Source organism: Trichomycterus rosablanca, chromosome 7 (assembly GCF_030014385.1).
Source record: "Trichomycterus rosablanca isolate fTriRos1 chromosome 7, fTriRos1.hap1, whole genome shotgun sequence".
In the NCBI taxonomy this organism is placed as follows: Eukaryota; Metazoa; Chordata; class Actinopteri; order Siluriformes; family Trichomycteridae; genus Trichomycterus; species Trichomycterus rosablanca.
The window spans coordinates 18,350,989-18,364,466 of NC_085994.1; the positions used below are offsets into that span (position 1 = coordinate 18,350,989).

The window sequence follows — 13,478 nt, forward strand, 5'->3', positions numbered from 1 at the left end:
CAGACCTCAACATGTAGTGTTGCAAACAACACGGATTGATAAAGGTAAACAAGGCAATGTGAAGATGTTGATCAAAAGCAACTCACTGCCTCCAATATACGGTACAAATGTAAATTCTGTACAGGCAAAAAAGGCTGAACACCAGGCACTGGAACTGGGCAAGAATGCCAAATTTCCATCCACTAGTAATTTAAGGGTGACGACGTCAACGTGGAGGCAAAAGGACATCGGAGACTTAACCAGCTCAGTGGACTTGATCTATAGAAGTCTGGGTACATTCGACATGACCAAATCCAGTCAGGATTCAGACAGTGTTCAGGATGAGGAGGCATCAACAAAACCTTTGGTTATGACGCTTAGCAGTTTCGGAAGGCATTTTGACTTAAATGAGACAAATCAATCCAGTTTAGTGATAAATGAAGGGATTAAAGACTCACTGAGTCACCGATCCAATCACAGTTTAGTGATAAACGAAGGAATTAAAGACTCGGAGAGCGTCGAACATCACACACAGACATTCTCATACTCAGCTATCGTGACTGAAAGCTCTCTCAGGAACGTCAGGATCCAGGAGAAGGAAAAAGATGATGATGAGGTTTTCTACACAACCGAAATGATTACAGAGTGGATTATCAGAGTGAATGCAAGTCTGTTTTCTCCTTTTAAGGATGAGTTGAATAAGACACACTTGCTTAAGGAGGAAGATGTGGATACTATTAAAATCATTTATGAAGACTGAGGAAAGGTTGGAAGTTCTGCAACATTTAGTACATTTTTACTTTCCAGCTGGTTGAATACCAGTGGTGTATGTGTTTATAAGGGTTGTAGAACATTGCAGTTTTGTGTTAAACTGTTTCTTATACTTTATTATGTGTCTATTTTACATCAAAACTTTTAAATCAGAGTGATGTTTTAAGTTAAAATAACAGTTTTCTCCATAAGTGTGTGTATCAAGGCGTGGCCGTTCTTCCCATTGTGCGTTATCACATTTTCATCACATTAAGTACGAAGGCAGGCAACACACTGAAATAACACATATTGGAGTAAGCCAAGCAGCTTTCTAAAACCTTTAGGAAAGTTTAGGTAGTAAAAATGTAAAGTATTTTAGTGGAATTTGTAATGTTAACAAAATTAAACTACATTAATTTGCATTAGATTCCTTTAATAGCACATTCAACTGTATTTATTTGTATAATCAAATGTATTTTACCTTTAATGCTGCATTGTAATTGATTTTAAATAAATGAATTCAATAAAAACTGACATTATAGATAATCTACTTTCTAATATAATACTATATCATTTTCTTAGCTGACAATCTAAGACACTCATTATATTATGGTAATATAATTTAAGTGTGAAAATTATGGTTAGCAGCTTTATTTATTTATTATTTACTTTCATGGGTTTGATTTCTGTGTGCTTACCACCAGCATCAGTCAGACATAATGGTACGTATGCACATCAGTGTTTTTGGAATGTTTTAATCGCAATAATTGTACTAATTTCCTCTGTTTTTCTTGTTATTTGGTAGATCAGTAACTCAAGAACTTCTCATATGATTAGCCAGTATTGTGTAATAAGTCACATATGGCCTTCAGAAAAGTCAAGCCTTAAACTTGTGACCTCCGGGTATTAGGAGGTAATATGCCACAAGTAACAAGTTTATATGCTTTTAGAAAACACATACATTTTGCTGCAAAGTTCAAGACAGTCTGCTGTAAACTTATGCATCTTATTCTGTACCATTTACAAAAGATGGCAAGAATTTAAAAGCAAAAGTTTTTTATTGATTGGTTATGTAGACCTTAACAGCCTTGTTGATGATGTTTTTCAATGGTTGCTTATTTCCCATCTTGCACAAACATTAATTTCTATTTTAAATCAAAGTATCAGCAGAGTTTTGTTCACATGGACCCCACACACTGTAATAAAAAATACGTTTCTGATCATATGGGGTTGTCACATAGGTTTTTGTGCACTAAATGAAACAACGGTGTTGTTAACAAGAACTGTAAATGTTAAGTAGTGTTGTTGCCAGTGTTGGGAAGTAGCATTGCTAATGTTGGTTAAACGTTTTCCATTAGTGTAGTGGTAGTGCACCCCTGGAGCTACAACAGCATCCCCTATTTGGAAAAGGCTTCAAGATTCTTAAAGGCTTCTTCAAGATTTTAATTTATGCAATTGCATTAAAAGAGAATTCCTGACTCTCAATCAACATTTAAATTATTTGGCTGCTTTTATATGGTAGGGGTCATCATATTGGATTTGCAACAAGTCCGCCACATGATTTTCTATCCTGTTGCAAAATTTCTCAAAAATGCTCAGTGTATTTGTGATTATGGCTTTGTGCAGACCACTCGAGTTACTTTACACCAAACCCTGTCCTTAGAGACTTTACTATGTTCAGAGGTACATGCTGAAACAGGGCAGAGTCTTCCCCAAACTGTCTTCTCCAAGGTTATAATGTATGTGATATAATCTGGTATATACAGTACACTTACAGAAACTAGTCTGGCTGAAACACTTGGACTTAATAATCAAAAGGGTTGTCCATCTTTTGGCCATATAGGATACATCAGTAGCTCTTTAATGAAGAAACTTTAGTGAATCTGCAGACTTTTTAATGAATAATAGTGGACACTATAATAATGGGGTATTTTGTTTTTTGTTCTACCAACATATACCAAAATATACAGTGTATCACAAAAATGAGTACACCCCTCACATTTCTGCAGATATTTAAGTATATCTTTTCATGGGACAACACTGACAAAATGACACTTTGACACAATGAAAAGTAGTCTGTGTGCAGCTTATATAACAGTGTAAATTTATTCTTCCCTCAAAATAACTCAATATACAGCCATTAATGTCTAAACCACCGGCAACAAAAGTGAGTACACCCCTAAGAGACTACACCCCTAAATGTCCAAATTGAGCACTGCTTGTCATTTTCCCTCCAAAATGTCATGTGATTTGTTAGTGTTACTAGGTCTCAGGTGTGCATAGGGAGCAGTTGTGTTTAATTTAGTAGTACAGCTCTCACACTCTCTCATACTGGTCACTGAAAGTTCCAACATGGCACCTCATGGCAAAGAACTCTCTGAGGATCTTAAAAGACGAATTGTTGCGCTACATGAAGATGGCCAAGGCTACAAGAAGATTGCCAACACCCTGAAACTGAGCTGCAGCACAGTGGCCAAGATCATCCAGCGTTTTAAAAGAGCAGGTTCCACTCAGAACAGACCTTGCGTTGGTCGTCCAAAGAAGCTGAGTGCACGTGCTCAGCGTCATATCCAACTGCTGTCTTTGAAAGCTAGGCGCAGGAGTGCTGTCAGCATTGCTGCAGAGATTGAAAAGGTGGGGGGTCAGCCTGTCAGTGCTCAGACCATACGCCGCACACTACATCAAATTGGTCTGCATGGCTGTCACCCCAGAAGGAAGCCTCTTCTGAAGTCTCTACACAAGAAAGCCCGCAAACAGTTTGCTGAAGACATGTCAACAAAGGACATGGATTACTGGAACCATGTCCTATGGTCTGATGAGACCAAGATTAATTTGTTTGGTTCAGATGGTCTCAAGCATGTGTGGCGGCAATCAGGTGAGGAGTACAAAGATAAGTGTGTCATGCCTACAGTCAAGCATGGTGGTGGGAATGCCATGGTCTGGGGCTGCATGAGTGCAGCAGGTGTTGGGGAGTTACATTTCATTGAGGGACACATGAACTCCAATATGTACTGTGAAATACTGAAGCATGATCCCCTCCCTCCGGAAACTGGGTCGCAGGGCAGTGTTCCAGCATGATAATGACCCCAAACACACCTCTAAGACGACCACTGCTTTATTGAAGAGGCTGAGGGTAAAGGTGATGGACTGGCCAAGCATGTCTCCAGACCTAAACCCAATAGAACATCTTTGGGGCATCCTCAAGCGGAAGGTGGAGGAGCGCAAAGTCTCGAATATCCGCCAGCTCCGTGATGTCGTCATGGAGCAGTGAAAAAGCATTCCAGTGGCAACCTGTGAAGCTCTGGTAAACTCCATGCCCAGGAGAGTTAAGGCAGTTCTGGGAAATAATGGTGGCCACACAAAATATTGACACTTCAGGAACTTTCACTAAGGGGTGTACTCACTTTTGTTGCCAGTGGTTTAGACATTAATGGCTGTATATTGAGTTATTTTGAGGGAAGAATAAATTTACACTGTTATATAAGCTGCACACAGACTACTTTTCATTGTGTCAAAGTGTCATTTTGTCAGTGTTGTCCCATGAAAAGATATACTTAAATATCTGCAGAAATGTGAGGGGTGTACTCACTTTTGTGATACACTGTACAATCGTGTCTGTGTATTTGTGTGATAGCACTGCGGTGATTGTAGCCCTGCAATGATTTGAGATCTGTACACTGCTCAAGCGCCTATAACAATGACCTTGAATTAAAACCTTCAAGTTTAACTGATTTACAAAGTAACAGTTTCAGGTTTTGGTTTTTATTTTAACGTGCGATACAACATGTGCTGTAACAAAGTTAACAAAACCATAAATGCCAAAGCTAATGTAACCAACCATGTGCCTGACATGAATTACCATGTTTTTGCATCTTATGTGTGCTGCTTGAAGTTCAGTTAAACCACAGGAAGTCAGGGAAAATGTTTTAATGTAATTACAATGTGACATATTTTACAAACAATACAGAGAAAATGAAAATCACAAATCACACTTGGTAAAATTAGAGTATAATATAATATTAATACTGGGAAACTCTGGGACTTCAAGTAAAATTGAAAGCAGGTCACAGTTTATTTTTTCATTGTGAATTTTCAGGCATGGCATCGGAGTGTCCTGTACAGCATCAGCATTTGTGTACGTAGTATCCGGTGACGTAGCCGAGGATGTACATTGAAATCATCACAGCCAGCGAGCCTGCTACTCTCACCACCACACCAAGCTGCCCCGTGCACAGTTTGTTATATATCCTAAACCAGAAAAGACACCATCAGCAATACAAGACATACATGCAATACTTTCCTATATGTTTAGGATAGGCATTTTAATATTTAACCACCATAATTTAACATTAAACCTCCTTGTTTCTACACTCACTGTCCATTTTATCAGCTCCACTTACCATAGAGAAGCACTTTGTGGTTCTACAATTACTGACCGTAGTCCATCTGTTTCTCTGCATGCTTTGTTAGCCCCCTTTCATGCTGTTCTTCAATGGTGAGGACTCTCCCAGGACCACTACAGAGTAGGTATTATTTAGGTGGTGGATCATTCTCAGCACTGCAGTGACACTGACATGGTGGTGGTGTGTTAGTGTGTGTTGTGCTGGTATGAGTGGATAAGACACAGCAGCGCTGATGGAGTTTTTAAACACCTCACTGTCACTTCTGGACTGAGAATAGTCCACCAACCAAAAATATATCCAGCCAACAATGCCCCGTGGGCAGCGTTCTGTGACCACTGATGAAGGTCTAGAAGATGACCAACTCAAACAGCAGCAATAGATAGGCGATCGTCTCTAAATTTACATCTACATAGTGGACCAGCTAGGTAGGAGTTTCTAATAAAGTGGACATGGTATTTAAAAACTCCAGCAGCACTGCTGTGTCTGATCCACTCATACCAGCACAACACACACTAACACACCACCACCATGTCAGTGTCACTGCAGTGCTGAGAATGATCCACCACCCAAATAATACCTGCTCTGTGGTGGTCCTGACCATTAAAGAACAGGGTGAAAGGAGGCTAAAACGGTATGTAGAGAACTAGATGGACTACAGGCAGTAATTGTAGAACTTTACAGTGCTTCTATATGGTAAGTGGAGCTGATAAAATAGACAGTGTGTGTAGAAACAAGGAGGTGGTTTTAATGTTATGGCTGATCAGTGTATATTAATAAGATCTAAAAAAAAAGCTGTAAATCTGCCTGACTGAAGTAAATAAATAGTATATAAATAGGCTGTATCATATACTGATCTAAAAGCAGGTATTGGTAAGAAAGCATAGAAAATACAATAGCTTTTGTTAGTCTGTTCATAAGTTTAAATATTTGACATGCAGGTCAGATAATAGATTAAATCAAGTCTATTTATCCTTTGTAAATAAAGATCTGAGTGTAAAGAACCAAACTAGTCTATCCAGTCTTACTGTCAGGTTTAGAGCTCCAGTGCTGACTTTTAAAAACTATAGAGGAAATGATAAAAGTGGATATAAATTAACTTTAAGTAAAAGTGGTATGTTGGTGTAATACAGTACATTAAATAAATTCAGTGAATGTCAATAAAATATATTTTAAAATAATAATATAAAATTGTAGCAAATACAAAAAATGTTTGCTAAAACCAAAATAAGCTTTTTTTTATTTTTAGATCTTGAATGTACAAGCATTTTCCAGGGAATTTGGAAACAGGTTTTTACCGTGTTAACTGCACACAGTAGTCTGGTTTGGTTTTCATAACAGCTTAATTTGACAATTTTCTAACATTAGTATAATCCACTACAGACTAACTTCAATGAACTACAGTAGAATAATCATCCAGCCCTTGTGTAATCTTATCCAGTACAATGTGTTGAAAAGATCTGGTTATGTACAGCCTGACTGGGACCAGGGTGGCTAAACTATAGACAGTTTTCATCTAATCACTTCACACTTTGAAACAGGCCTAGTTTACGATGATTCTAATGATTGCTAAATGGGTAATAAACCATGAAAATTAGAAAAACAAGTTGCTATGCATTTAATATGCTGGTGGATGTGACTACCAAATTGTATGTATGTTTTTTCCAAGTGACTATGGTTAAAATATCCACTTTTTTTTTATCATTAATCTACTGACAGATTAATAGATATTTTTACATGTAACAGCATTTCCAAAGAAATACAGGTCACATATAGACAACTAAGGTACCATTTTATCATCTCCTATTTCAAGCATGTTAGCCATTCATGACAGTATACAGTATTTAACTTTCAATACACATATTTTATTTCCAAAGTATTTTGGTATTTAAGTTTTATATCCAATTGCCCGATTGTGTCATGCTTCTTCTCCACCAATGCCGATCCCCACTCTGATTGAGGAGAACAAAGCTAACCAACGCCCCTGCCGACACGTGGGCAGCATGCCGTATGCATCTTATCACCTACACTTTGACAGCTCAGCACTGTGTACGGAGAGACACACCCTGACAGCACTCTTTTCTCATCTCTGTGCAGGCACCATCAATCAGCCAGCAGAGGTCGTAATTGCATTAGTTATGAGAGAGAGACCCTATCCGACTTAATCCCACCCATATCTCAACAACAGGCCAATCGTTGTTCATGTGGCTGCTCAGTCTAGCTCGCAGGCAGAGCTGAGATTCGATACAATGTATTCGAGATCCCAGTTCTGGTTCCAGCGTGTGCTTTTACCGCTGCACCACCTGAGCGGCCGCCACAAAGTTTTAATATATATATATATATATATATATATATATATATATATATATACATGTATTTATATCATTTATTAAGACAGAATTTGGCAAATGGGAACATATACACTATATTGACAAAAGAATTGGGACACCTACACATTACACCTACAGGAGCTTTCATGATATCCCATTATAAATCCATAGGCATTAATATAAAGTTGGTATCTCCTTTGTAGCTACAACAGCTACATTGTACAAGGTTTTGGAGTGTGTCTGTGGGCATTTTGGCGATTCATCCAAAAGAGGATTTGTGGACACTGATGTTGCATGAGTGGGCCAAAGACACTGATGTTGAATAAGAGGGCCTGACTCGCAATCTCTGTATTAGTTCATCCCAAAGATATTCAACAGGGTAGAGGTCAGGGCACTCACTGTACAGGCCAGTTCTTTCACACCAAATTCCTTGCTTTGTGCACTGGGACACAGTCATGCTAGAACAGGGTCCAGGCCAACCCCTGAAAAACAACTTCACCAAACTTTACAGTTGGCCCGATGCACTCAGATAGGTGTTGTTTCTTGGCCAAACCCAGTCTCGTCCATCAGACTGCCATATAGAGAAGAGAAGCGTGATTTGTCACTCCATAAAACAGGTTTCCACTGCTCCAGTGACAGTGTGCTTTACGCCACTCCATCCAAAGCTTGGCATTGTGCTTGGTGATGTAAGGCTTGTATGCAGCTGCTCAGCCATGAAAACCCATGCCATAGAGTCCCAGACTAACAGTTTTTGTGCTGATGTTAATGCCAAAGGAGGTTTGGAACTCTGCAGTTGTTGAGTCAGCAGAGCATTGCTGACTTTTATATTTTAACTTCAACTTACTCTGCCACTTCCACTTTTAATAATACCACTCACAGTTAATCTTGGAATATCTGTGAGGGAGGACATGTCTCAAACTGACTTGTAATGGTGGCATGCAGTAACGTGCTCAAATTCAGTGATCAATTCTTTTACAAATATTTGGAAAGGCAGACTGCCCGGATAGGTGCCTGAGTTTATACACCAGTGGCAATGGGGCTGAATGAAACAGATGTATTTAATTAATAAGAGGCGTGTCCCAATACTTTTGTCCATATAGTGTATATTAAATATACTGTAAGACTAATTTCCAGGATTATTCAGAGAAATACACACTAAATCAGTTAATGTAGATATGAAGATTTTCTAATTTCACCAAAACTGAGTTAGAGATTTATAGTAGTTTAACTCACACGCTCTACCTAGACACACTTTTTACACTGCTGTTTTATCTGTACCTTAACCACATTCACACATAAATGTTTCTTTATTTGTGTTGTTATTACTGTTTAGTTTCACCTGAAGCATTATGGTCAATTGAAGATTAATGAAAATAAAACACATCAATTTCATTCTTGAACAAAATAAGCTAAGTTTAAGTTTTAAGTGACAAGTTGTCCCCCCAATTTCCCCCCAATTTTCTTCCCAATCTAGTCGTATCCAATAACCTGTTTGCATTACGCTTCTCGACTGTTGTTGAACTCCACTCTGATCAAGGAGAGTACTGAGTAACACACGCCCCCGCCGACATGTGTGCAGTAGCCGACTACATCTTTTCATCTGCACGAGGCGAGTTCATATGTGGATCAGCTCTGTGTACGGAGAGCCACTCTCTGATTTCATTATCCCCCATTTCTGTGCAGGTGCCATCAATCAGCCAGAGGTCATAATTACATCAGGCATGAGGAATCCCCTCTGACACGCCCCCTGAACAACAAGCCAATCATTGTTCATGTAGGCGTCCAGCCTGAAGGTAGCAGAGCTGAGATTTGAACCGACAAGTTTGAGATGTCAGCTATGGTGTGCTAACATGTTTTACCGCTGCACCAGCCCAGCTGAATTATAAAGATACAGAGGAACAATTGGGTAAAATTTAAACAAATTTGGGTGGAAATACATTTCGCTATGTGGGTAGAGCTCTGGGCTGTCAACCGAAAGGTTGTGGGTCTGAATCCTGGCTCTGCCAAGCAGCCTCTTGTGAAGTTGTTTTTTATTGTCTTTTCAACCATATTGTGCAGTACACAATAAAACTAAACATCCTCCAGGACCTAGTGCTACATACAAAAACACAGCACTGCAGGAGACAACATAGAACTAACTAATGCTATGTAAACTATGCGTGTGCAAATGTGTGAAAGATGATATAGGAACAGAGCAAGACAAAACAAACAGTGCAAACAGAACAGAACAGTGCAAAGCAAAAACAGAGTGCAGACAGAACGATTATTGTGTTTCAGTGACAATGAACAGTACACAGTACTATGTGGGGTATGTGGATGAATAGAGTGCAGAATATAATATTGTATAAGACAGCATGCAATAGAGCTAATGTTAAGATATAAACATAACCCTATTTGCAGCAAATTTCAGCAACAATAGTGCAAAGTTGCAGAGGGATGGGAGTGAGTGTGTGTGTGTGTAGTGTTTAGTTCTTAAAACTTAAAAACAAGAAAAAATATTTTAGTATACTGTATGTGTGTGTATTTATATATGACAAGTCATTCTTTTTCTATACTTAAAATATAACTTAAAAATAAAATATGTAGTTGGATAACTTTTTATAATCTGTTTATAAGTTTTGGGGACTGGGGCAGTTAGTGGTGGTTTGTATCAGCCTGAATTACTTGACATGGGTTTCACCAGGAAACAGTAGGCGCTAGGTAGGAATACCTTGGATAGACCACCAAGTCATCGCAGCGCTTTGGCCATCCTTCCCACAGCTGGTAATTTAGACCCTGGAACCCAATGGCTAACGTAATTTTCCGCTGCACCACCCGAGCGCCCTAGTCACTATATTATATTATATTAATGTTGAGAATTTAAGACTATATTCTTTTGTAAACTGCAATAACTATATTACAGAATATGTGATTTGACTGCAAAGATTTCACACAAGTAATAACACCTGAGATCAATAAGCTTTCTAAAGGTCTTAGTGACGAAGCCTTAAACATCTGTCAGAGAAATTGGGTTAGATAATTTGCAAGTTCAAAGTTCATGAAACCACACATTTTCCACAGACAGCTACACTACACATGGTTACACATTGTACAAAAAAGGTGAAGTGCTTGCATGACCTATCCAATATCCTAAATCCCATTTATGAGGGGGTTTTAAGAAAGTACATTAATAAATGATGTATAAATTGCATCAGAGGGAATCGCTAGTAACCTAGTAAGATCCCAAAAGGAATAAGAAAAAATATTTATAAGGTCAGAAGCTGTAACTACTAACATCTGTAATCTTAAAAATATGTATAATTAGAAAACATGTTTAAGTGTTAAATTAATATGTGTAATTTGTATAATGCTTAAATTAAATGTTCTTATTCAGTCACCAAGAGCTAATAACACTCTGCTGCAAAGCCGTTGTTGATTTTAATAATAGAGAAATTAACCAGCCTTGTAATCTTTAAACCCAGGACATTGTAACTAAAATGTGCCCCACTTTGGCCCCTCCAGAACCAGTACTGCACTGTTCTACTTACTGTGTAGCATTTGTGGTGATTATTACAACCTGACAGCAGGCAGCATTCTTGTACTGCATTGTCTATTAGGTTTTATATCTTTACATTATAAAACTGACCCCATAACAATAAACCAGTCTAGAATGTATGAATAAATGATTGCATGCATTAAATAAATACTTTACCATAAAAATAAATGACTAATTCGCAAAAGTGGTTTTATCTGTGGCATTGTAATTAAAAATAATTTTACTCTGGCTAGTCTAATACTGGTTTTGTACTGGTAAAGGTGAAGGTAGCTTTTTGTGATTACAACCTGAGTAGTGCAGGTATTGTAGTCAGGCTGAATTTCCCTTTTTTTTTTTTTTTTTTTGCTTATTTACACTTGAAACCAACCATGTTTACAATAAACACTCTTAAATATTACTGACAAAACAATTAAGTATAAGTTTTTTTTTACTATCACAATTGTTCTGCCTGTCTGGAAGCTCTGCATGCGTTTATTACATATTTCTTAAAATGTTAATAGGTCATTTAAAAAAAAACACTAAATAATAAGGACAGGATGGTAGATTTTAGTTGTTTTACAGTACAACTGTAGGTTGCCAGATTGGGTCGTTTATTTTCATCTAACCCATTCGCATTTAAAACCCTGATCAAATGAACTGTTAATCATGGAAACCATACAAATTAACGACAAGCTTTTTGAATATTAATTGTATAGTTGTGTCGGCACACCGAACCTGTGAACTGTAGGTGTGCCTATTAGTATTTTTTTTTAAATGTTGACTGGTTAGTTTTATGTAGCCTGTTATAACGTTTGTTAAGTCTTTTAAGAGCTATACAAGCAAACTGACAGCAAAACCACAACAACCTTAGAATACAAAAAAACTACTTACCCATTAAGGCTGGATTGGGAAGCACCAACATTCATGTTAAGATTGTCTTCATTCCAGCGGTTGTACTGCACACTGGCTTCACCAGTCTCCATTTCCTACCGCCTTCTGTGTTCGTATAAAACCAGCTACCAAACAAATACAACCATTTAATGTCTGAACTTTACCACAACATGCTTCCTGTTATGGAGTCGCCTTCCCGACAGTACAATGTGACTAAAGCTCTTGTTGTTAAAGACATGAGCAAGTCGGGGCACGGGGCAGTCTCTCTCTCTCTCTCTCTCTCTCTCGCTCTCTCTCTCTCTCTCTGTTACTGGCTGAAGTCCAACCACAAATCAGCATGTCAGATCCTGACTAACCTTATTTGTTGAGCATAAATACACCTTATTTTACATTTTTCCTTACACAACTATTACTTTTAGCACTTATTAATTGTTAACTACAGGTGACCTTCAACTCTAACAACCATTAAAACGTTTTACACATGCCAAGTACCAAACAACTTCTATTGATTTAGTAATCCTGTAGCTTTGAAGTAGGATTGTTCAAGTCATTTAAAGCCAGCTACTGTCTTATCTAAGTATGAGTTGTACTTACAAGAGGTTTTCTACACTGACTGCTGACTGAATGATTTGCTCCTCTGTAACTATCTCATTTCTGCTGAACTTTTACTCTTTAAGTGCCATAAAGTGCACAGGGCACTTGTGATTTCCATTGTTAACAGATAATCAGGCCAAGATCCAATGTGTAAAGTGTAAAACATTTGCTGATATAGAACTTTTAAAGGTAATTTGACCTAGATTTGTAATAATAAATTCATTTGTTTTACATTACATTCCAGCATTTACCAACCCTGAGTATATATCAGAAACACTACTTAAAATGTGACTTACATTTAAATCACATTAACAAGCACAGCAATGGCTAAGTTATACTATGTTTTATACCTGTTAACTGCATGTATCAGCTGTAAATGATAAAGAGCACTTTGTTATGTAATATTTAAAGCAATGTTAAGCAACTATAAGAATTACAAAGTACTTAAAAAACACAACCTAAATTTGTTTTAACAAATTTAACAATAGAAATAACTCACATCAATGGGTTTATGAAGGCTTTCACAGACCATTAACAGAGCTGGTTCCAGAAGTCCTCCAGCATTACACCATTATTTTACATTTCTCACTGATTGTATAAACAAATGAACAGAGTTTATACACCATTATTAATCAGAGTATTATTCAAAGTTAGTTAAATTATACAGTATAACTTGCCTGTAATAATACTGATTTATAACAAACACATACTGATTAGTAAAAAAACAATTGTTTTGTAAAATAATTATACTAAGTTTTAAAAGAATATAAACTGATTTGTAAAAGAAGCTAATACTAATTCATGTTCCTTTATTATTCATAACATCATTTCTTAACTTGTTGATCATACCTACAGTACAGACTACCTTTTGTTCACAGGAATTTGGAACAGGCCTAATGCACCCGCATAAGACACTTTGTTTAACATTGTGTTCTGAGGGCTCTAGGCTTTCTCCATCTGTCCCTGTCTTTGCTACACCTGGGTCACTGTCCTTCATACCAAAGTCTGTTTTCAGTCACC

General features: G+C 37.6%; 1 protein-coding gene across 1 annotated transcript; it reads right to left on the reverse strand.

Moving 5' to 3' along the window:
• Window positions 1-4,641: 4,641 nt before the first annotated feature.
• On the reverse strand, window positions 4,642-12,124 carry smim1 (small integral membrane protein 1). The gene is made up of 2 exons (XM_062998467.1): window positions 11,865-12,124; window positions 4,642-4,977 (listed from the first exon to the last, which is right to left on the reverse strand). Exons 1-2 carry the CDS (start codon window positions 11,954-11,956, stop codon window positions 4,854-4,856), a joined length of 216 nt encoding a protein of 71 aa, XP_062854537.1. The 5' UTR covers window positions 11,957-12,124; the 3' UTR covers window positions 4,642-4,853.
• Window positions 12,125-13,478: the final 1,354 nt, after the last annotated feature.

Bases quoted from the DNA above. Each gene is read 5' to 3' on its own strand.
- smim1 (XM_062998467.1), bottom strand. From the start codon at position 11,956: ATGGAGACTGGTGAAGCCAGTGTGCAGTACAACCGCTGGAATGAAGAC. The intron at 4,978-11,864 runs GTAAGTAGTTTT...TTTCTGGTTTAG, and splicing joins TCCCAATCCAGCCTTAATGG to GATATATAACAAACTGTGCA.